The sequence below is a fragment of the Bufo bufo genome, chromosome 5 (genome assembly GCF_905171765.1).
Source record: "Bufo bufo chromosome 5, aBufBuf1.1, whole genome shotgun sequence".
In the NCBI taxonomy this organism is placed as follows: Eukaryota; Metazoa; Chordata; class Amphibia; order Anura; family Bufonidae; genus Bufo; species Bufo bufo.
In genome coordinates, this window is record NC_053393.1 from 202,048,206 (window position 1) to 202,074,559 (window position 26,354).

General features: G+C 44.3%; 1 protein-coding gene across 1 annotated transcript in view; it reads right to left on the bottom strand.

Moving 5' to 3' along the window:
* The window catches only part of PIK3R4 (phosphoinositide-3-kinase regulatory subunit 4), an 82,210-nt gene that overhangs the window by 34,044 nt on the left and 21,812 nt on the right, over positions 1-26,354 (bottom strand). The window contains exons 6-9 of the mRNA XM_040431932.1: positions 25,025-25,246; positions 10,130-10,303; positions 6,647-6,792; positions 4,321-4,524 (exon numbers count right to left, since the gene is read on the bottom strand). Coding sequence (XP_040287866.1) covers positions 4,321-4,524; positions 6,647-6,792; positions 10,130-10,303; positions 25,025-25,246 — 746 coding nt within the window. The remainder of the gene's footprint in view (positions 1-4,320; positions 4,525-6,646; positions 6,793-10,129; positions 10,304-25,024; positions 25,247-26,354) is intronic.

Consider the following 26,354-nt stretch of genomic DNA (forward strand, 5'->3'; position numbering starts at 1 on the left):
ACTGTATAACACTGCCCCGGAAGGAGCAAGTACAGCACCCTGGATTTTGAAGAAGAATCGCCAGACATCCATAAATCAGAAAAGGATGCGGAAATTCGCCAGGGAAAGCCAGGAGAGACTACCCCGACAAATAGAAACCAGCTACCAGCAGAGCACAATGAAACCCCCAAGGAAGGGGGAAGAAACTGACAGGTGCAGACAATGGCAAGGCCCAAGCGAACGTCATGTGGCACAACTAATCAGAGAACATAAGGAAGTACCAAGAACGTCCAGACCATGGAAGAACTACGGGACCATATCCGATACCAGAGCGAGCAGCGGAAAATTCCACCCACCAAGTAGGTGTGTGGCGCTCACTAGTCCTGTCACAGCCATATCAGAGAGGACGTCCAGCGATGACCCGAAAACTGCAGTAGCGGCTGGTGCTCACAATGCTGCGTATCCCTGCAGGATAGAGCATCCAGTGATGATCCAGATACTCTGCCAGGACTGGACCATGTAACTCTGTGAAAACAAAGCAGAGAGGCAGTAACAACAACGCGAGTACTCCATCCATGAAATGGGGTAACGTGGCTGTGCAGAATACAGTAGAACTTTATAGGGTTGACAAAGAACAAACATAGCATGATAGCCAACAACCTGCCCATGGCGGAGGGAGTGTGGTTGTCTGGTGCATAACAGTCCTGTTAAGTAGTGCGTCAAGCAATAAAATTAAAAATCATGCCTAGTACAGGGGAAATGAGAAGACTTGATGCACTCAGAGGGCCTGGTTCAGGAGGTACTGCACTGGGTGTCTGGGTCCATTCAAACGTCCGTAGAATGGGTCCAGATCCGTTCCGCATTCTCTATGGGGCTGGAAGAGATGCAGACAGCACACATTGTGCTGTCCGCATTACCAGAGCGCGGCCCCGATCTTCCGGTCCACGGCACCCGAAAAAAATAGAACATGTTCTATTGCGGACAAGAATAGGCAATTCTATGGGGGTGCCAGCCGGGTGTATTGCGGATCCGCAATAAACTACGGACATGTGAATGGACCCTTAGATCTGAACAGGGCAGCAATATGCTGGATCTAACGATTGCAACTCTACTCCCCCCCAGGAAGGGGGAAAACATATGGTTACCAGGTACATACTACAACCAGGATGGTTTGTCGGATACAGCACCTTGAGATAGTACAAGTACACCGCCGAAAATGACGGTAATGGGGTGCCAGATGCATACTAGAACCAGAAAAGAGTGATGAATACAGTGTCTGGGGATGGTAACATCACCCCGCATGAAGGGGCCTAGCACACATTAGAACCAGGAAAGGGCAATGCAGCAGCCGTATGGGCCACAGATTATACCAATAGGGCACAGCACTTGGAGATACTCCGCCTGACAATAGGAGTAATCTGGCTGCATGATGCACACTATAATGAGAGTGGAGACATGGCTACAGTACAGCATCTGGAAATGGTATAGGTACTGTGCATGATAAAAGAGTAATATGACTGCGTGATGCACACTAGAACCAGACAGGTGTGATGGCTAGAGCATTTGGAGATGGGTACAGGTACTCCACCTAAGAAAGGAGCAATGTGGCTGCATGGTGCACACTAGAACCAGACAGGTGCAATGGCTACAGCATCTGAAGATGGCATCTGTACTTCGCCTGATAAGAGAGAAATACGGCTGCATGGTGCACACTAAAACCATAGAAGTATAATGGCTACAGCCTCTGGAGTAATAATGGAGTAATATGGTGCATGGGGCGCATTAGAACCAGACAGGTGAAATGGCTATAGCATCTGAAGATAATGTGTGGATAATTACCTGTACAACCAGGGGAGTGCCATCTGAAAATCCACTAAAGTAAATACCAACCCTGGAGAGGAGAGGTTCCTCAGTGGACATTTGTATTTGACCACCCAGAGAGATTCTGTATGGTGGAAGACCGCCTGATGCTCTGTTCCGAGTCAGAATCGGTGCAGAGGAGTCCCCCGATGAGGCAGAAGAGACCTGAGGCGTTTCCCTCAGTGCTAGTACTGTCCTGGGAGGAAACCAGGATGCAGGGGATGAGTGGGACCTATGAGGGGCGACCCTAGGCCGCTACTGGACTCGGCCCCCTGATACGGACTGAGGCAGGAAGCAAAGCACTCCTGGGGGGGGGGGCGATGCAGCCGAATGAGGGCAGGGAAGAGCACCATAATATCATCATAGCTGAGAATGGGCGCAGGCTACGGTGGAGGTGAGGGACCCACGTGGGGAGAAGGTGACCCCTGAACAGTTTAGGGTAACCTGACTGAGCTCAGGATCCAGTCAACCACTTGCAGGCCAGCCAGGCCGATAGCACAGCAACCCCCAGGCACCGCAGGAGCAGATGCAACTCAGGGGAAGGGGGGGGGGGGATGATGGAGGGCAAGGGGACCTGCCACATGGACCACCGAACAGGGGCCCAAGATAATACGTCCCACCAATGACGCAACATGCGGGAGGGGGGCACTGTGTAGATGGGGAATGCACCCTCTGGGAAGAAGGACATCTCGTCCTCCCACCAGAAATTCCATGCAGAGACCTCTAGAAGGCCATGAGGGAGGCAACACCCCTAGAAAAAAAACAGGAAGCCAGAAAAAATGGCGGGAAGAGTTTGGCCTAGTCCCGACAGAAGCTGGAGGCTAGAGTAGATAGTGTAGCCGAAAATGAGGCACCCCTAGCGGACTGATGCTGCAGGGTGCTGGGAAGCTCCAAAAAGGCTACAAAAATAGGGTAGGCACGGAAAGGAGGTCAAAGCGACCCCTATTGGTGAGAAAAATGACCCACCAGAACCCCTGGATGGCAGGGGAAAAAAAAAATCTGAAAACAGATGCGGCCTTGTCACAGCCAGAGCCGGGGACTAAAGTAGATGCCGCAGCCGAAAATGAAGCACCCTGAGCGGGCGGACACCGCGGGACCTGGGTAGGGGAGGAAGGAATGCCCTGAGGGGGGGTCATAGCGACCCCCATATAGAGAGAAAATGAGCCACACAGAGATCCTGGATGCCAGGAAAAAGGCGGGAACTGGCGCAGCCTAATCCTGGTACAAGCCAGGGACTAGAGTAATTAGGAGGCCCAGGAAGGGAAGGACGGCCAGGGGGGAGGGAACCCCGATGGAGTATGAATGGATGGGAGGGAAGGAGTCCCTAACTAGGGTAGGGAGCATACTCACCATTTGGCGTCTTCGGGCGCCGCAGGGTCACCCCTTCGGTAAACTCGCACTAGAGTGGGATTAGCGGTACTCCACTGCGGATGCAGTAATGAGGGACTGGGTGACCGGCGAGGTACCGAGGTAGGCGCCCACAGGGGGTGCTACTAAAGTGGACTTCCACGATGAAGACCCCCTGCTGCAGGATAAAACCTGCACCTGTAAAGTGAAAACAAAAAAGAAAAAAAGAAAAACAAGTAGCAGCAAGACCTGCAGGAGAAGAGCAGGTCGTGTCTGCCTCCTACGGACACAAATAAAACTGATTAGCCTAGTGTCTGTGGAGAGGGTATAGGCCACCTGAGCGGAGCCAACCTTTTTCATATCTAGTTTCGCCTCCTAGTGGTAGCTTGGTGTATACCCATGGTGCTGTGTCCCCCAATGACATTAACGAGAAACCTCTGTTCTCCTTGCAGATGAGCTTCTGCCAGAGGTGAAACTTTCTCTTCTCTCCCCTTTGAAAACATATACATGCATGGCCAAACCGAGCATGCATGTGTATGGGGGAGATGAGAGAGATAGCTGTTAACTGAATGCTCATACAGAAACCTTAACACTAACCTACCTAATGTTCACATACAGTGTGAAATGTATCAACATGGGGCTTTTACTCCGTGTGTCACCTCTGACAATAAAGAAGGTGAAATCAATGACAGAATAGAGAATTGTTTTTAATGGGGGGCAATGACCAATGCCTCTTTTATCAGCATGCTGAAAAAAGAAGTCTCCTGCCCTAACTTACAGTGGTTTGAGCGCCAAAAGCAGAGACCCTGGCGGATGACCACGCACTGGAAAGCCCCTTGAAGGCGCACCAGTACCTCAGCCTTGGGTGCCACAGACAATATGCTCATCAGAATTTTTCTGTGAGGTATTTTGTCTGTGTGAATATACCCTAAATGTATATCTGCAGAAAAAAAATCTGCAGTAAATTCATTAAGTGTGAACATGGGTTAACGCATATTAATCTAGTCCCCAAAAAAGGTCAACAAAGGGTCTCTTATAATCATAAGTACAATAGAAAAAGTCCTTTCATCAGGATAAAGAACAGGTTGGGTGCAAGTCATCAGTTGGGTAGCTGTGACTTTAATATGTCCATACCTGCGATAGCAGTTTCTTCAAGAGCTGGGCCACTGCTGGATCTTCAGCAGGAGGACACTCAAGAAGAGTACCATTCCTCTTCCTCTGACGCATCTGTAGATGTCTGAAGAGGCTGGCAATGTCCTTTGATCGCAGAGCATAGTCAAATATTGACCTGCTTACAGGTTCCTTCAGCACACTCAGAAGAACGATTTCCTTGTCTATCTGTAATTGTAAAATTAAAAAGTAAAACCACCATAAAGAACTACTAGGATCAGCAATTCCTTCATGAACAGAATTCATATGTGATATAAACCAGTGGTAAACGTATAATCTGGTCCATCAAGGTTCCGAATTAGAGTCTATCATTTTGATAGGAAGACTAGATTAACCTGCTTCACTGTTTTCTCCTATCAAATCTAAAGAGACTGACAACGGAAGAGTGAGCACAGCCTTAATTTATTAAAAGGGTTTTCCAAGACCTTATAACTGATGACCTATCCTCTAGATAGGTCATTATTATCTAATTGGTGGGGGTTCGACACCTAGGACCCCTGCCGATCAGCTGTTTGAGAAAGCACCACCACTGCCTTCTCTGTGCTTACCAAACACACCGCCGTACACTGTATTGCGCCTGTGCTTGGCATCACAGCTCAGCCCTATTCACTTTTATGGGGCTGAGCTGCTCCTAGGCCACGTGACATGAACGTGACGTCACTGACCTAGAAAAAGCTGAGAGAAGGCCACAGTGCTCACAGGAGTGCCACTGCCTTCTCAAAAAAGCTGATCAGTGGGGGTCCTGGGGGTCGGACCCCTACCGATCCGATATTGATAATCTATCGAAAAGACAGGTCATCAGTATCTGGGAAAACCCCTTTATCTCCTTCTTGACATGACTATTGTCCGTTTTTTACCCCCTTCATTCCCAGAGCCATAACTTCTTTATTTTTCCGTCCACATAGCTGTATGAGGGCTTGTTTTTTCCCAAGACCAGTTGTACTTTGTAATCAAACCATTTAATATTGCATTTGATGTAGTGCAAACTGGACAAAAATTCCAAATGGGGTGGAATTGGGGAAAAAAAAGCTATTCCGCCACAGTTTTATGGGTTTCTTTTTTACCAGGTTCTCTATGCAGTAAAACTTTATATACATTTTCATGTGTTTTAATACTGAAAATAAATGTAAAAGATTTTTCCTATTCATCACCATATTCTGAACACCATACGTTTTTTATAGTTATGTCTACGGAGTTGTGCGAGGGCTCAGTTTTTGCATTCTGATCTGTAATTTTTGTTGAACACTTTTTATTTTTTTATGTGTATGACTTGTTGAACACTTTTTATTCAATTTATTTGGGGAGATAAAGCGATGAAAAAAACGGTGAATCAACCATTTAAAAAAAAAATTCCCTTATGCCATTCGCCACATGGGATAAATGTTTTTATATTTTAAGTTTTCAGATGCGCTGATGCCCATGTTTAACTTTTTCATTATTTCTTTTTATTTAGGGGAAAAGGGGGTGATTTGAATTTTTATTTTCATATTTTTAAAAACCTTTATTGATGGTAATGCAATTTTATTCATTACAGAATACAAAGATCAGTTTATTCCAATGCAGTGCTACCACCTGCAGGTGAATATATCAGCAATAGCCCTAGAAACCTTTTACAGGCTCTAGCCTATTACAACTATGGAACTCCTTCCCTGATCGCAGCAAAAGGAATGCTTTCCTGAACGAGAAGTGCACATTCCGTTTTTTTGCCTTTCAGATGCTGTGGTCACATTTGAACATAGCATCTGAGGGATTAAATGTCTGCGATCAGTGTTATTACTGACTGCAGACATTAGCCACGGGTGTCTTCTGTGTACTGCTGTGAGCGGCCATCATCTTTAAAGACCCACCATGCGTCGTACATGCACAGCAGATGTCGGGAAGGGGTTAAATGTGGAACATAAACAGGTAATACATCCTCTTAGTAAAACGATGGGTCACTCACTAGACTGATTCTGTCATTTTGCAAAAATCTGCATCCGCTTTGCAGCAGTCCACTCAATACAATGCATGCTCCGCGGACTCCCCATAATCACAGGCTTCAGGTTCTCCCCGCTTCCACTGACTGACTTTAAGGGCGTGACCCAGCATTTCTGACAAGGTAGCTACCAACAGTTTATGTTGTCCTCATTCAGGTCGGGATCAAGCTAGTCCCTAATATAACCAATGCTTTTTTTGGGGGTACTTGGTTGGAACATGTTGTCACTAAGGGTACTTGGTTTGGATAGGTTGAGACACTGCACTATCTACCACTGATGCAGTGAACTGACCTCTCATGATGCAAGGTACATACCTGAATAATAGGTTGGGTGATAAACGGATGTAGATACGGCATTAACTTACAGTACACATCAGCAATGTTTAACTGCTGAGCAACTGTAGTAATGAACCCCACTGCTACATAGCGTATCCATAGGTTTGGGTGGCACAAAAAGGGTGCTGAAAGATAAATTAAGAAAACATGTAATACAAGACCATCCCAGTAGATTACGAGAAAATGGATGAGGGCCCATCAGCTTTGTTTTTTCTCACAAAGAAGAATTGTATATTTCAAAAAACGACACCTTCCTATATTTTATAGAACAGTCTAATGTATTGGTAGCCTCCACTAAATGAGTGCAATAGACTCTGCCACTACTATCATGGATTGTAATTAAAGGGTTGTCTGCTTTGGGCGACTACTTTTTTGGGTACGTCCCCGGACAGCTAGCTGATCGCAGGAGAGGAGAGTCCTGCAGCTAATATTGATAGATTTTTCTACTGATGACCTACCCTCTGGACAGGTCATTAGTATCAGATCAGTTGGGGCCTGAAACCTGGGACCCCCACCGATCAGCTGTTTGAAAAGGCACTGGCCTTTGCAGTAGTGCCGCGGCCTTCTCTCAGCTCCCCTCATGCGCCAAGTGGCTCTCTGCTCTGGCTACTAGAGAGGACCTCCAATACTATGTGCCAACGCCCGAATAGATTTTCAGACCTTTTCAAACCTGCTGAAAATGATGCAATCCATGTACCATGGCCCAATCACCATTTTTTTTTTTTAATAGTGAGTTGTTCTCTCTACTGTATCCATTTAGTAAGAAAATGGTGCATCAGTAGTAACAAGTCAGAGCAAATGGACTTTAATATTTTCTTGAAGATGATTCGGTAGTCATTCAACTGGCTTTCTCAATTAGAATGGCTTGTACAAGAAATCTTGGACACTAAATTCTGGTGACTTGTTCTTTAGTTATGGAGGTAAGATGTTGATTGCATCTGCATGGCTGAAGCTTTTAGGTGTGATTAAAGTGTCTCGGGAGAGGTGTTAGAGCAGCACTGGAAGTGGCAGACAATAGAGGTCACACCCCTCCACCTCTAATCAAGGTTGGTTTCTCCAAAATTTTACATAAATAGCTTCTTTCACACCTCTTTTGAACCAGTCCTCCTGATCCTGAATGAGGACCTTCACAGGCATATAAAAATGGTGATTTCTTCTTTTTTTTTCTATTGTTCCCTAAAGGTTTTCACAAATTACATATTTCAAGACACAAGAATACATTCACCCAGCTATCTACTCTTTTCACCATCTACAGCAGGCATGCTCAACCTGCGGCCCTTCAGCTGTTGTAAAACTACAACTCCCACAATGCCCTGGTGTAGGCTGATAGCTGTAGGCTGTTCAGGCATGCTGGGAGTTGTAGTTTTGCAACAGCTGGAGGGCCGCAGGTTGAGCATCCCTGATCTACAAGATAGTCACTACAGTGACCCTTTGGTGAGCGATGCATCGTACACATGTACTGTGAGTCGCAGGCACTTATGTAGGGTTTAGTATTTGCATGTTACAAGAAACAGTAGTAAGAAAGTAGTAAATAAGGCTATGCTACATGAGATCTTACTGCATTAAAGGGAGTCTGTCACCTAATCTGAGCCTTTTAGACCGCTCAGGTTAAAGACTCCTGTGCTCTCATTACAACGGTAACTTTATTTGTTTTGTCCCTCGCTGAGATCTTCAAAATAAGACTTTTTAAACTTATGCTAATGAGTTTTGGCAAATGCCCAGGGGCGGCGTTACTGCAGCAAGCGCCCAGAAAACCACACCTCTTTCGCCCCTCTGGCCCGCCCTTGTTTCCTATTATTACCTCCTCCTCTCCCTCCTAGATCTCGCGCCTGCGCCGCTCCACACTTGTCCTGCACCTGCGCACTGCTGTGCCTATTATGGGCAGAGGAACAGGTAGTTGGACTGCGCATGTGCCGGCGGCGCAGGTGCAAGATCTGGGAGGGAGAGGAATAATAGGAAAAAAGGGCGGGCCAAAGGGGTGAAAGAGGTGGTTTTCTGGGCACTTGCTGCAGTAACGCCGCGCCTGGGCACTTGCTGAACCTCATTAGCATACAGTGAGGAACAGAAGTATTTGAACACCCTGCAATTTTGCAAGTTCTCCCACTTAGAAATCATGGAGGGATCTGAAATTCACATTGTAGGTGCATTCCCACTCAGAGACAGAATTTAAAAAATAATTCAGGAAATCACATTGTATGTTATTTAAAGAATTTATTTTCTTGCACTGTTGACCATAAGTCATTGTCATGTTGGAAGACCCAGCCAACACCCATCTTCAATGCTCTGACTGAGGGAAGGAGGTTGTTGCTCAAAATCTCACAATAAATGGCCCCATTCATCCTCTCCTTAATACAGTGCAGTCCTCCTGTCCCCTTCAGTCCTTCCCAGAAAAGCACCCCCAAAGCATGATGTTACCACCCCCATGCTTCACAGTAGGGATGGCGTTTTTGGGATGCAACTCATCCTTCTTTTTCCTCCAAACACGACAAGGTTTAGACCAAACAGTTCTACTTTGGTCTCATCTGACCACATGACTTTCTCCCATGCCTCCTCTGGATCATCCAGATGGTCATTGGCCAACTTCAGACAGGCCTGGACATGTGATGACTTGAGCAGGGGAACCTTCGGTGCAATGCATGATTTGAAACCATGACGGCGTAGTGTTCTACCGACAGTGACCTTTGAAACTGTGGTCCCAGCTCTCTTCATGTCAATGACCAGCTCCTCCCTTGTAGTTCTGGGCCGATTCCTCACCTTTCTTATCATCAGTGAAACCCCATGAGGCAAGATCTTGCATGGAGCCCCAGTTCGAGGGAGACTGACAGTCGTCTTTAGCCACTTCAATTTGCTAACAATTGCTTGGCAATTGCCCCGTAGCCCTTTCCAGCCTTGTGGAGGTCCACAATCTTTGGTCTTGCCCATGGTAGTAGTTGGCGTCTGACTGACTGTGGGGTGGACAGGGGTCTTTAAAGAGTTCAGACAAGTGCTACTAAGTTAGATTAATGAATGGAGTAGAGGTGGACTTTTTAAAGGCACAGTAACAGGTCTTTGAGAGCCAGAATTCTTGCTGTTTCTCAGGTGTTCAAATACTTATGTTCAGCAGTGCAAGACAAATTCTTTAAAAATCATACAATGTGATTTCCTGAATTTTTTTTTTTTTTTTATTCTGTCTCTCAGAGTGGAAATGCACCTACCATGTGAATTTCAGACCCCTCCATGATTTCTAAGTCGGAAAACTTGCAAAATCGCAGGGTGTTCAAATACTTCTGTTCCTCACTGAAAGTTTAAAAAGTCTTTTTTTGAAGATCTCGGCGAGGGACAGAACAAATAATGAGGGCACAGGAGTCTATAACCTGATCTGAGCGGTCTAAAAGGCTCAGATTACGTGACAGATTCCCTTTAAACCAAAAAAAAAAAAAAGGAGGAAAATTGTCTGTCATAAAACATATCGAGTATACATACCAATGTCACAAGAGAATTCATAGATATGGGGTTTTTGAAGAAGTCCCAGTTGGCACATACAAGTGAGAGCATTAAGAGCCTTAAATATCACAAACTCCTCCACATCGCTCAGCCCTTGCTGGAGAAGTGGTTTTAAGATGGAAGAACTCTGCCAGCCCACATATGCAGCAACCCCTGAAAGAATGAGATCAACTCAGATGTGAGTACAGACACAGAGCGCAAGACTCCCCTACTAAACAAGCAAAGAAACTTAGCTTCACAGTCTGGGTTAAAATACCCTGGTAAACAATTTGGTTTTATTAATAACCACTTTATTACCGGAGTGTTTACCCTTCTTTCTTACCAGGCCAATTTTTCAGTTGTAGCAATGGGGCTATCTGCCTGCAAATAACTAATTAATTTCTGAGACAACCTACATGCATTTGAGATTTTTCACGGGATACCTTAAACCTTTTATAGCTGTCATCTAATGGCAGAAAACATATTTAAAAAATATATTTAAGGAAAAACTGACAAAACTATGAAAAGAACATGTATATTTTTCCTTTCGTATCAATTTTTTTGTGTTACAAAAGATTTTAAGACAAAGCATTTCAAAAACCATTACTGTATGTTCGTACCATAAAAATGGATGTTATATGTGTAATTTATATACTGGCTGGGCCCACCGCAAGACTTCAAAGGACTAGAGAACATTCTGGCAGCCTCTTTTTCTATTGCTGGTTCTATGGCACCGCACTGCCAGTACAAATGTTGATCAGTACCAAAACATTAGAAACACCTTCAAAGTAACTTTATGTTGACCCCTAAGGTATTCATCTTTGGGAAATTTGGACATTTTAAGCTTTTGGCTTTTTTATGCATTCGTTTGTATATTTTACGCACAAAAACATCCCTGGCTAAATATAGCTAAAATGAGTACCTATATTTTTTCATTTTTTATGAAAGTACATTTGTATATTTTAAAACGCACAAGGTCTGCTAAACAAATATTAGATTTTTTTTATGAATGAAAAAGGGGGAAAAAATGGGTGTATGTGTACGTAGTCTGCTATACTAGGGTTGTCACGATGCCAACATTTTGATTCGGTTTCGATATCACAAAAGAATATTGCGATACTCGATACCATGCGGAAAAAATAAAACACCAAAAAAGCCACGTGCATTCCACATTTTATGGAACGTCCGGCCCATAATCGAACAGTCCTATCCTATTTTTTGGGGGGACAAGGTGACAAAAAAATGGCGAATCGTGCAGTAGATAAATGCATAGCGCCGGTGTACATGGAATCACCTAATCACACATACCATGGTTGCCCACCACAATGAGTGGCGACCGTGGCCTGCCTATATGGTAGAGCAGAAAACCAGGTCACAATGGATGATGAAATCATAACAGAGCAACAATAGCATGTGTAAGAAGTAACAACCAAATAGAGGCACAAAGCATGAACTACAGAATGCATAAGTTACCCATAATGTGTAGAGGCACCAAGTTTCTGACCAGAGCTGCCCCCCTTAGGCAGGCCACAGCCGCCACTCATTGTGGTGGGCAACCATGGTATGTGTGATTAGGTGATTCCATGTAAACCTGCGGTATGCACTTATATACATGTTATTTTGGGTGAATCTACATCTCACCCACTATAGTGCGGCTTTGCACCTTGGCACCTCTGGCACGTTCCCTTGTCAGTACGGTATATGTGAGAGTGGAGGTTTACAGCTCCAATACACGGGGCGTCCCCCCATTGCCTTGTGCCTTTGTCATTGTATGTTTACTTTATGTCTTCATAAACTACATATATTTTATATGAGTGTTTTCCTCACTTTTTGTGGGGTTATTGGTTTGGTTCTTTTTGGTTATAGCTTACCATGGCAGCCAGGGCTTCATTAGCGTCCTGGCTGCCATGGTAACCGATCTGAGCCCCAGGATTACACTGCTGGGGCTCCGATGATTGGAACTGCCACTGCACCACCAATGAAGAGGGGAAGAGGGGACCCTGTGGCCACTGCCACCAATGATTTAATACTGGGGAGGTTAACTGCCGTTGATCGCAGCTCCCTGTCATAGAGGTCGGGTGTCGGCTATGTGTTTCTGCCGCTGGCACCCGCCTCCTGTATTTGTATTAATGGTTTAGTTATCATTATTGCTGGCGCAGTGGCCACAGCCCCTCCCCTCCTCCGCACCTCTCTCTTAACAATGGTGGCAGCGGCAGCACAGGGGGAGGGAGGGACTGCTTCCTTCTCCCCCGTGCTGCTGAGGGAACATGGAGCGCACTGAGAGCAGTAGCGCAGCCTAGCATCGGTAAATGGCAAATCCCGGTATCGAATCGACAAAAGTATCGATTGGGTATCAATAATTCGACACCCGATGCAACCCTATGCTATACTATTGCTAAAACTGATAATTATAGCTATAACTTTTTTCTTTTTTTTTTTTCTTTATTTCACTTAAATAATTAATTAAAAAATGTATAAAGTATTAAATTTTTTTGTGCAGGCTCCTAATTAATTTTACAGCCAGCAAGGGGTGCTATCACATCAAGAAGAGCGCTCCCTTGCCAACTTTTTTACTTTACACTGTGATGGATCATTGTAGCACCCTGCTGCCACACAGGGAGACCACTTTGGCTAGTCTCTGGGATACTTAGGCCCCTTTCACACGGGCTAGTATTCCGCGCGGATGCGATGCGCGAGTTGAACGCATTGCACCCGCACTGAATCCTAACCCATTCATTTCTATGGGGCTGTTCACATGAGCGGTGATTTTCACGCATCACTTGTGCGTTGCGTGGAAATCGCAGCATTCTCCAATTTGTGCGTTTTTCACGTAACGCAGGCCCCATAGAAATGAATGGGGTTGCGTGAAAATCGCAAGCATTCGCAAGCAAGTGCGGATGCGGTGTGATTTTCACGCACGGTTGCTAGGAGACGATCGGGATGGAGACCCGATCATTATTATTTTCCCTTATAACATGGTTATAAGGGAAAATAATAGCATTCTGAATACAGAATGCATAGTACAATAGCGCTGGAGGGGTTAAAAAATAAATAAAAAAATAATAATTAAACTCACCTTAATCCACTTGCTCTCGCAGCCCGGCTTCTCTTCTGTCTTTTGACGTCACTCCGGTCATCACATGGTCCGTCACATGATCTTTTACCATGGTGATGGATCATGTGACGGACCATGTGATGACCGGAGTGACGTCACCACAGGTCCTTTTCCTGCACACAGCAAAAAAGAAGACAGTAGAGAAGCTGGGCTGCGCGAGCAAGTGGATTAAGGGGAGTTTAATTTTTTTTTATTTTTTTTTTAACCCCTCCAGCGCTATTGTACTATGCATTGTGTATTCAGAATGAACAATCTACCCAGCACCTAATCCAAACCCGAACTTCTGTGAAGAAGTTCGGGTTTGGGTACTAAACATGCCGATTTTTCTCACGAGAGTGCAAAACGCATTACAATGTTTTGCACTCGCGCTGAAAAATCGTGCATGTTCCCGCAACGCACCCGCACCTTTTCCCGCAACGCCCGTGTGAAAGGGTCCTTACTGTGACCGCAGCTGACTAATGACAAAAAGATCTGCAGCGCTATGGCACGCCGGCAGTTCACAAAGTAATCTGGCACTTTTATACATCGGGTTACAGATAAGGGCTTCCTGCTCTCGTACGGCGGTAAGCAAAATGTTAAAGGGGCTCTGTCACCAGGATCAACTCTATTAAACCAGACACACTGGCTGGTAGGGTTGATCATGCTACTTTCACACTGGTGTTTCTGTGTCCGCTTGTGAGATCCGTTTCAGGGCTCTCACAATCGGCCCAAAACAGATCAGTTAAGGCCCAATGCATTCTGAATAGATAAGGATCGGTTCAGAATGCAGCAATTTGGCTGCGTTTGTTCTCCGTTGCGTTTTTTAGACGGTTTCTAAAACGCAGCTTGCAGCGTTTTGGTGACCGTCTGACTATGGGGAGCCAAACGGATCAGTCTAGACTTACAATGTAAGTCAATGGGGACGGATCCATTTTTCACTGACACAATATGGTGCAATTGAAAACGGATCAGTTTTGATTTATACTTTTTTTAAATGAATAATGCAAAGGGATCCGTTCTGAACGGATACAAGCTTTTGCATTATTGGTGTGGATCTGTCTGTGCAGATACAAGACGGATCCGCACAAAACGCGAGTGTGAAAGTAGCCTAAAACTTTATCTATCTTTTGTCTGCATCATAAACAGCTGCAGAGAAGTTTGAGCACCAGGAGGAGGGGCTGAATCCTTGGAGCACTGCTTTGTAACTGTGCTCTGCACACTCCCCTTGATTAAAAGGGCTAGACATGCTAAGGGCAGAGCTGTGTCCTAGCATCTACATATCACATAGCAGGGGTACTCAACTGGCGGACCGCGATCCAAATACGGACCGCGGCCGCCAGTTGTCCGGACCCCGGCCATCCTTCAGAGCGCTCCTCCTCTCCTGCACACTGTACCGTGCAGGAGGAGGAGCTTACCGGCGCACTTCCTCCTGTCCCACTCCCAGAGCGCTGAGCGCAGTGAGACATGTAGCGCCCCTCCTCTCCTGCACACTCTGGTACGTGCAGGAGGAGGAGCTTACCGGCGCACTTCTTCCTGCCCCAGGGGCGCAGTGAGAGACGGCTCCCTCCAAATGCAGGCACCAGCGCTTTCATCCGGCACCTGCACGTGGAGGGAGCTTTCTCCCTCAGTGCGCTCACAGGTCCCTCCACCCCTGCAGCAGCGGCAGCACGTAAGGGAGCTTCAAGCTCCAAAGGACACTTACGTGCTGCTGGAGAGGGGAGGGACATCACCACTGCCACCAATGATATAAATGTCACATTTGGGAAGGAAGGGGGGCGTGGAGAGGGCTACAGAGAGGTGGGAACATGTCACTGACTGCAGGAAAGGACTCTAGTCAGTGTCGTGTTCCCATCTCTCCTGGGCCATCTTCTTTAAAATTAAAGGTAACCTGGGGCATTGGATGCGGACCCCTTAGTTTCAATGGAGCGGAAAAAGATGCAGACAGCACACAGTGTGCTGTCTGCATCTCTTGCGGCCCCATTGTAATTAAGGGGTCCGCATCCAATCCCCTAATAATGGGAATTGGATGCGGAACAAAACTATCATATGTCTGTTCTGTGGCTTGGGTTGCCACCCGGCCAGTAGTTCACCAGCAAGGCTGGTATTTTAGTTCCCTTGCCGGTGCCAGAATTTTCCTGTAAGGACTGTTAAGGTACTTTCACACTTGCGGCAGGACGGATCCGACAGGCTGTTCACCCTGTCAGATCCGTCCTGCCACTATTTCGCAGGACTGCCACTCCCCATTGACTATAGCGGGAGTGGAGCTATGGCGCAGCATGGCAGTGCACGGCGTGAGGCCGCCAGATGAAAAAGTCGGACATGTAGTACTTTTAGTCTGGCGGCCTCTCACCGTGCTGCGCCGTAACTCTGCCCCCATCCCCATTATAGTCGATGGGCACAGAGCAGCGGCACGGCAAAGTAGGCAAGATGGATCTGACAGGGTGAGCAGCCTGTCGGATCCATCCTGCTGCAAGTGTGAAAGTACCCTTACTAATGAGCGCTTCCATCATGGAACGCCCATTAGTACAGCCTTTACCTCCACCGCTACTTGTGCTAGTAAAAAAAAAAAATAATAATTACGGCACCTCCATTTGCTGACGCTGTGGAGAACACTCCCTGCTGACTAGAAGCTCAGGACAGGACCTACAAGATGTCATCACGTTGGAGCACCGGTCCTGAGCTTGCAGTCAGCAGCGAATGTTCACCGCAGCCAGGTGAATGCAAATTTTATTTTATTTTTTTGCAAAAGCAGAGAAGGGGGGCACTAATGGGGGCATTACTCTTACTGGGGGCACTAATGGGGACATTATTCTTACTGGGGGCATTATTCTTACTGGGGCACTAATGTGGCCATTACTAATTCTGGGACTTACCCGGGGCGCTCCACTATAACGTCAGAGCGCCCCACGCGCATGGATCACATGATCGCATGGCATCTTTACTGTTGGCGTTCAGCGCGGACCTTCACCTGACTGCAGACCCAGGTATGTGGACCTTTAGTAAAACTAGTTGAGTACCCCTGTCATATAGTCTATGTACTATAGCTTCACCACACTGAGATCTGCTGAAAAAGCTAATGTACATAGTACTGCTTTATTCACAGGCACAATATATGATTATACAGACACCAGTAACACGTGTTAGCTTATAAGCATAGAAAGAACATGCATCTCTATGTGGTAAAGCTATAGCTTGATGACAAGTTGTCTGTCATGCTGTAGAGATCCTAAGTTAAAGTCCCCAGAGAACCTTATATAAACTTTATTTTTCTGTGTATTTTTTTTCTCTTTTAGTTTTTTAGCATAAAAGGCTATACTATAATAAATAATAGATAATCATATAATAATAAAAATGCCTCTAAATTGAGAATGGTGTTTTTTTTCTTAGGCTACTTTCACACTTGCGGCAGAGAGATCCGGCAAGCAGTTCCGTCACCGGAACTGCCTGCCAGATCAGGCAAAACGTATGCCAACTGATGGCATTAGTAAGACTGATCAGGATCCTTATCAGTCTTGAAAAAATGCCTGATCAGTCTAAAAAATGTATTGAAATGCCGGATCCGTCTTTCCGGTGTCATCCGGCAAAACGGATCCAGCAATTTATTTTTTTCAGTCTGCGCATGCGCAGACCGGAAGGACGGATCCGGCATTCGGTATTCTGAATGCCGGATTTGGCACTAATACATTCCTATGGGAAAAAATGCCGAATCCAGCATTCAGGCAAGTCTTCAGTTTTTTTTCGCCGGAGATAAAACCGCAGCATGCTACGGTTTTCTCTTTTGCCTGATCAGTCAAAACTACTGAACTGAAGACATCCTGATGCATCCTGAACGGATTACTCTACATTCAGAATGCATGGGGATATGCCTGATCAGTTCTTTTCCGGTATAGAGCCCCTGTGACGGAACTCTATGCGGGAAAAGAAAAACGCAAGTGTGAAAGTACCCTTAGAAACCTGAAACCTATTACTGGTTTGTTCACAGACATTTTTATTTTTATTAGTGGTTAAATGTGGAAGAAGAAAAAATATCTGAAGAAAATAACCTTGAAGAAGTCTCTCCTGGGATTCAAACCTGGGATTCAAACCTGGGATCTCTACATGCAAAACCAAATGGTTACCACTAAGCTGTAGCATTACCACATACCTTCTAAGCCTAGAAAAGGCATGCTTCTCTAACACATATTACTGGTAACTTTCTAATTGTATATTGTGCTCGTTAATAAAGCATATAAGTCAATACCGAAAAACAACCATAGGTGTCCCTATTACCAAAACTTAGTGTATCAATAGTGTGGCTAAAAAAAAGGGGTACACCTAATTAAATAACCCGGTACGAGCTCCCAAGTATACAGAACAATTAAGACAAAAAAATGGAGCTCACATGATACCCATATAAAACATTGTATTTTATTAAGTCATGATATGTAACAAAATATACCATTAAAAAGGGGGGGAAGTGGCAGAACAGACACCATCCTGACAATACACACACCACAAAAATATGTCATGTATAGGGATAAATAAAAAAATAAAAAATCAATGTCCCATACGTATAAATGAATATTAGAAGTAATGTACTAGTAAAAGTTGACATTAGAGTGAGTCAATGATAGCAGAAGTCATAAACAATACATAGTATGAGGAAATTTGCAACCTGAACATATAAATGCGGACAAGTCCTGCAAAAGTCTAGGTCAAAACTCCAAAAGAACAATAACATGAACACGACTCACCCAAGAAGCAGTGTGTGTGTACCAGGATGGAGCTACCCCGACGCACGTTTTGGCGTACCTTCGTCCGGGGGTAACACCATCACTGCAGGATCAGGTATTTATCCCATGCCCACCAATAGGATGCTGAAGTTTAAAATTGTAATTTCAGTCACCTGGGTATGCCATGGGCGCGCGATGCGCGAATGCCCACGCTCCGCCCCCTCCCGACAAAACTCATGTGATGCAGCGGCCTCGACGTAGAGACGCACCATCGGAAGGTGCCGAGCGCAGCACCGCTCCCCGCTCGCCCACATCCCAAGCGAGAGAAAACACCCACAAATATATATATATATATATAGATATATATATATATATATAGATATAGAGCTCCCTCTACTGGTCCATATAGCCAATGCATAAAAACTGCATCCAGGAGCAAACACAATTAATTATCATTAATATTCAAAATAATATTATATTATACACCAGTGATCAACATGGTTAAAATATAAATATATACTATATAAAATAGACTAAAACCGAAAGGGAAATCCCATTATCCAGATTGCACAAATCATAACATACATAGACTAAGTCCCCTATAGAATATATGTGACACATGATACAAAAAATACACTAGAGTATACAATCATGATAAGAATGTGAGTAAGGTGAGAAAGAAAGTGTATATACACATACATACTGAAATAAGGTGGAAAAAGTATGACCAAATAACGTGAGGAACATCAACATTAAAAAATGATCAAATGTGAATGGTGTACAAAAATTGCAAAGTGTACGAATGAAAAAATACAGCCCGAATACTCTACGTGACACTCTTGTGAGGAGTTACCTTGAACCAATATCTCCACAGATCTTTCCTGGAAGTAAACATAGAAACATAGAATGTGTCGGCAGATAAGAACCATTTGGCCCATCTAGTCTGCCCAATATATCTGAATACTATGGATAGCCCCTGGCCCTATATTATATGAAGGATGGCCCTATGCCTATCCCATGCATGCTTAAACTCCTTCACTGTATTTGCAGCTACCACTTCTGCAGGAAGGCTATTCCATGCATCCACTACTCTCTCAGTAAAGTAATACTTCCTTATATTACTTTTAAACCTTTGCCCCTCTAATCTAAAACTGTGTCCTCTTGTGGTAGTTTTTCTTCTTTTAAATATGCTCTCCTCCTTTACCGAGTTGATTCCCTTTATGTATTTAAAAGTTTCTATCATATCCCCTCTGTCTCGTCTTTCTTCCAAACTATACATGTTAAGGTCCTTTAACCTTTCCTGGTAAGTTTTATCCTGCAATCCATGTACTAGTTTAGTAGCTCTTCTCTGAACTCTCTCTAGAGTATCTATATCCTTCTGGAGATATGGCCTCCAGTACTGCGCACAATACTCCAAGTGAGGTCTCACCAGTAGACCACAATGGGGGTTTAAACCCTGTGGTAAATGCGTTGCATGTCCCAATATGGAGAGGGCATATGATTTTGTGGATTCTCGGGGACGGAAAACCTTTAAAATCAAACACTACCTCACCTGTTCTAGTCCCAGGGTGATATACTACGCTTCCTGTCTGTGCCCCAAAATATATGTGGGTTTAACTACTCGGGAATTAAAGATTCGGGTACGAGAACATGTGAAGGACATCATCTCTGCAAAGGATACAGAGAGGACCAATGATTTGAAACCGATCGCCCAACACTTCAAGGAATTTCATGCATGCAATCCAAGACTCTTAAAGGTAAGAGGAATTGATGGCATTAAGGTTGATTTAAGAGCTGGAAATATACCAAAGAAATTGGCCCAAAAAGAAAGTCGCTGGATTTGGACCCTTTGGACTTTACGTCCCATGGGCCTCAATGAGAATCTGGGTTTCTCATCGTTCCTATGTTCGGCATGGCCACGACTGTGGATATTTTAATGTTTGCAATATTTATTTAAGTCTTATTCACTTTCCTTTTTCCCATTTTTATAGGATGCTGTTCATTGACAGGGCAAGTCCCGAGCTGACCCACCTTCATTCTTATTAGTTTCCTTCTCTGGTCTGGTGTTTTCTTAGATGCAACTTATCTTGGACGTTTTTTCATTCGTGTACGATTTTTGACATGTTTGAGGATTTTTTTTTTAGTTAGTAAGATTCACCACTACATGTAGCTTTTTTGCACACACCACTTTACCTTCTCGCTCTCACTCATCTTTCTTCCTTCTTTATCTTATATTGTGCGGCTTCATCGCCTTTTAGTACATTCGATTTGGTGCGTTGGCACTACACTTTGCAATTTTTGTACACAATTCACATTTGATAATTTTTTAATGTTGATGTTCTTCACGTTATTTGGTCATACTTTTTCCACCTTATTTCAGTATGTATGTGTATATACACTTTCTTTCTCACCTTACTCACATTCTTATCATGATTGTATACTCTAGTGTATTTTTTGTATTTCTTGTATCATGTGTCACATATATTCTATAGGGGACTTAGTCTATGTATGTTGATTCTATGTATATTATGATTTGTGCAATATGGATAAGGGGATTTCCCTTTCGGTTTTAGTCTATTTATATAGTATATATTCATATTTTAACCATGTTGATCACTGGTGTATAATATAATATTATTTTTAATATTAATGATAATTGATTGTGGTTGCTCCTGGATGCTGTTTCTATGCATTGGCTATATGGATATATAGGGCTGGGCGATATGGCCTAAAATCTATATTGCAATATAATTTGAAGCATGTGCGATATAACGATATATTATTTTCTTCTGTATGTATACAAATTACATGGCCATCATCATCCATGTCCCCCAGCGCCATCAGCCCCATGCCTCTGCCATATCATCCATGTCCCTCAGCCAGCGCTATCAGCCCCATGCCATTGCCACCATCATCATGTCCCACAGCCAGCGCCATCAGCCCCATGGCATTGCCACCATCATCATGTCCCACAGCCAGCGCCATCAGCCCCATGTCATTGCCACCATCATCATGTCCCCCAGCCAGCACCATCAGCCCCATGCCATAGCCATCCACCCCCCACCCCCGGTAAATTTTGGCCCCTGCTAATATACTTACCTTTCCTGCAGGGTGCGTGGCTGGCTAATGGAGTCCACAGGAGACTGACCGAGTCTTCTTGCCAGCATGCACTGGGAAGGACCTGATGTCACACACAGCGTCAGCCAGTGCGCTGACGATGTGTTCACGCAAGGCCCTGGCCAGTGCAGCGTGGTGCAGAGTCGGGAGGCCACGGAGCGGTGAGTGAGAAGCTTCTTCAATTCACTACGGCTCCGTGGTCATCTATCGCGATATAGCTAAAATCTATATCGTTGCCTGAATTTATGGCGATAATATCGTATATCGTGTATATCGCCCACCCCTAATATACAGTCGTGGCCAAAAGTTTTGAGAATTAGATAAATATTGGAAAAGTTCATAGTCCTTCTTTGCCATGAAAATTAACTTAATCCCAAAACAAACTTTCCACTGCATTTTATTGCTGTCATTAAAGGACCTGCTGAGATCATTTCAGTAATCGTCTTGTTAACTCAGGTGAGAATGTTGACGAGCACAAGGCTGGAGATCATTATGTCAGGCTGTTTGGGTTAAAATGGCAGACTTGACATGTTAAAAGGAGGGTGATGCTTGAAATCATTGTTCTTCCATTGTTAACCATGGTGACCTGCAAAGAAACGCGTGCAGCCATCATTGCGTTGCATAAAAATGGCTTCACAGGCAAGGATATTGTGGCTACTAAGATTACACCTCAATCAACAATTTATAGGATGATCAAGAACTTCAAGGAAAGAGGTTCAATTCTTGTTAAGAAGGCTTCAGGGCGTCCAAGAAAGTCCAGCAAGCGCCAGGATCGTCTCCTAAAGAGGATTCAGCTGCGGGATCGGAGTGCCACCAGTGCAGAGCTTGCTCAGGAATGGCAGCAGGCAGGTGTGAGCGCATCTGCACGCACAGTGAGGCGAAGACTTTTGGAAGATGGCCTGGTGTCAAGAAGGCCAGCAAAGAAGCCACTTATCTCCAAAAAAAACATCAGGGACAGATTGATCTTCTGCAGAAAGTATGGTGAATGGACTGCTGAGGACTGGGGCAAAGTCATATTCTCCGATGAAGCCTCTTTCCGATTGTTTGGGGCATCTGGAAAAAGGCTTGTCCGGAGAAGAAAAGGTGAGCGCTACCATCAGTCTTGTGTCATGCCAACAGTAAAGCATCCTGAGACCATTCATGTGTGGGGTTGCTTCTCATCCAAGGGAGTGGGCTCACTCACAATTTTGCCCAAAAACACAGCCATGAATAAAGAATGGTACCAAAACACCCTCCAACAGCAACTTCTTCCAACAATCCAACAACAGTTTGGTGAAGAACAATGCATTTTCCAGCACGATGGAGCACCGTGCCATAAGGCAAAAGTGATAACTAAGTGGCTTGGGGACCAAAACGTTGACATTTTGGGTCCATGGCCTGGAAACTCCCCAGATCTTAATCCCATTGAGAACTTGTGGTCAATCCTCAAGAGGCGGGTGGACAAACAAAAACCCACTAATTCTGACAAACTCCAAGAAGTGATTATGAAAGAATGGGTTGCTATCAGTCAGGAATTGGCCCAGAAGTTGATTGAGAGCATGCCCAGTCGAATTGCAGAGGTCCTGAAAAAGAAGGGCCAACACTGCAAATACTGACTCTTTGCATAAATGTCATGTAATTGTCGATAAAAGCCTTTGAAACGTATGAAGTGCGTGTAATTATATTTCACTACATCACAGAAACAACTGAAACAAAGATCTAAAAGCAGTTTAGCAGCAAACTTTGTGAAAACTAATATTTGTGTCATTCTCAAAACTTTTGGCCACGACTGTATATTCTCTCGCTTGGGATGTGGGGCGCACAGTGCAGCGCTCGGAACCTTCCGTCTGTGCCTCTCTACGCCGAGGCCACCGCATCACATGACTTTTGTCATGCGTTAGTGGGCGTGACGTCGGTCGGGAAGGGGGTGAAGCGTGGGCATTCGCACGTCCATGGCATACCCAGGTGACTGAAATTACCATTTTAAACTTCAGCATCCTATTGGTGGGCATGGGGTTAAATACCTGATCCTGCAGTGATGGCGCTACCCCCGGACGAAGGTACGCCAAAACGTGCGTCGGGGTAGCTCCATCCTGGTACACACACACTGCTTCTTGGGTGAGTCGTGTTCATGTTATTGTTCTTTTGGAGTTTTGACCTAGACTTTTGCAGGACTTGTCCGCATTTATATGTTCAGGTTGCAAATTTCCTCATACTATGTATTGTTTATGACTTCTGCTATCATTGACTCACTCTAATGTCAACTTTTACTAGTACATTACTTCTAATATTCATTTATACGTATGGGACATTGATTTTTTTTTTTATTTATCCCTATACATGACATATTTTTGTGGTGTGTGTATTGTCGGGATGGTGTCTGTTCTGCCACTTCCCCCCCCTTTTTAATGGTATATTTTGTTACATACCATGACTTAATAAAATACAATGTTTTATATGAGTATCATGTGAGCTCCATTTTTTTGTCTTAGTTGTTCTGTATACTTGGGAGCTCGTACCGGGTTATTTGATTAGGTGTACCCTTTTTTTTAGCCACAATATTTATTGATACACTAAGTTTTGGCAATAGGGACACCTATGGTCCTTTTTTGGTATTGACTTATATGCTTTATTTACCAGCACAATATACAATTAGAAAGATACCAGTAATGTGTTAGAGAAGAATGCCTTTTCTAGGCTTAGTGGTAACCATTTGGTTTTGCATGTAGAGATCCCAGGTTTGAATCCTGGGAGAGACTTCAAGGTTATTTTCTTCAGATATTTTTTTTTTCCACATTTAACCACTAATAAAATTCTATATCCTTATCACATTGAGAATTTGGTGTTTTAAAAAGCGAATAAATATTAATAGTTTCTTTCTAATCATCTATTGTATGTGGACAAACCAGTAATAAGTATCGAAAAAAAAAATATTCTCAATATAGAGGCATTTTATTATTATATGATTATCTATTACAGTATAGCCTTTTAATATGGGTTAACTAAAAGAGAAAAAAATACACAGAAAAATAAAGTTTATTTAAGTCTCTTCGGGGACTTGAACTTAGGATTTCTACATGTATGACAGACAACTTGTCATCAAGCTATATCATTGCCACATAGAGATGCACGTTCTTTCTATGCTTCTAAGCTAACACATGTTACCGGTGTCTGTATAATCGTACATTGTGCCTGTGAATAAAGCAGTAATATGTACATTAGCTTTCTCAGCAGATGTCGCTGTGGTGAAGCTATAGTACATAGACTATATGATATGTAGATGCTAGGACACAGCTCTGCCCTTAGCATGTCTAGCCCTGTCAATCAAGGGGAGGGGGCGTGTGCAGAGCACAGGGGGTGTTACAAAACAGTGCTCACAGGATTCAGACCCACCTCCTAGTGCTCAAACTTCTTATTTACATATGAATACAAACGCTGATTTCTCTGCAGCTGTTTATCATACAGACAAAAGAAATGTATTGTATTAATCACCATGATGAGCCCTACCAGGCAGCATGTTCAGTTTAATAGGGTTGATCCTGGTGACAGAGCTGCTTTAATGAAAGATCATCAATATTAGATTGGGGTGGTCCAACTCCTGGCACCCCCATCAATTGGCTGACTGAAGGAGACATAGCACTGAGGTGAGCACTATGATCTTGCCTCAGCGCCACAGCACTTTCATCGGATAATCAGGGGGAAAAGAGTGGGTGCTGGGAGCTGGACCCCCACCTATTTGATATTAGTAACCTATCTTAAGGATACATAAAGTAAAGTAAATAAGAAAAACCCCTTTAATTACTTGTATTTCAGTGCTTAAAACTGTAATATACAGTTGCTGTCACTTATTTTGTAAAGTTCACATTTACCTAATATCTACCTAATAAAAGCCTTGTCTCATATACTTTTATATTTTTTTAGGTTGTCTGCGTTCATATCTGTACATATTACATCTATCCATTATAAAGTTACAAAGGAGCGCTGGACACCTACCAACAATACTGTCAAAGAATGCTCCTCGGAGATGCCAGTCATTCTTATCATTGAGGAAGGTAATCATATGAGATAGAAGGACATCATTGGCTTTTTGACGGCCAAAGAACACGCAGAGCCTTGTTATTCCATTTTCCATCAATGTCTGTTTCACTATGTTTTCTGGGTCACTCAGCAACGTTACCACCTTTTGTTGGACCATCTCGTGTAAAGCCTGCAATTCTAGAGAAGCAAAAAAGAGCAAGACAATATCCTTTACATTACACTGTGCTCATAGGGTTACTAAATAATCACCAAATTCAACATTGTGTGAAATTAATATCAGCACATCATCAAAAAAAATCACTACAAAAACCCACAAGGAACCTGGGGGACAGTACATGGCTATCTCTGTCAGTCCCATAGACTCGGAACTGAGCAGCAGCGCACCTGCAAAACCGGTTCTCCATTCAGACCAAAGACACGTGACCTTTCTGATAATCATGGGGGTCCGGCTGCTAGCAATTATCTCCTATCAAGTTGACAACTTTCTTGGCTATTTCAGAAGCTTTATAGCTGGGATTGCATGGTCTCCTTTTCGGCACATAACAGGGCCCCGTTCTTATGATAGGAGTGGGTCCCAGAGGAAAGATGCAGGCAGTTACACATTTTACCCGGAGAGGCCACTGCTGAGAGAATGTAGTACAGTGCCCATAAAAACTGTCACAAACTAGTGCAACATGACCAACCACCTCTAAGGGCGTTGTTTAAGTCTACTCCTTGTTCTTCGCAGTACCCCTGATGGTGGAGATAGACTTTCCCGAGGGGAACACCAGGTCAAGACTGAACGATGAGGCAGAGGTAAAGTCGTACAAGCAATGGGTCAAGGGAGGCGGCACAGGTCAGGCAGAGTCAGCAACATGAGAGTCGAGGCAAAGCAGGCAGGGATCAAACAGGTAGTAGAGTTCAGAAACACAAGCACGGGTCAAGTACACAGGAACACAAGCATAGTTAACAGCAAACTTTGCAGGACACAAGGACCTTTGACGCTCAGGCACCAGGTGCAGGATGCCTGGGATTGGCCACACAGGTCACATGTGCAAAACCCTTACATCACAGGAAGTGTTGCACGCTGGCCCTTACCGACCTACAACAGGAAACAAGTTAAAAGGCATGCTGTGTTCAGGGAGGAAAGGAAACTGTGGAGCAGATTCCAGAAGGTACAGCACCTGCAGGCACATAGTCCAAAACCAGAGCAGGACATGAGATACACCGGCAGCACATCACTGATGCTACCTGCCCTATAATGTAGCTGGACGCCAGCGATGACAAAGGAGGCTAGTGAGGGCAC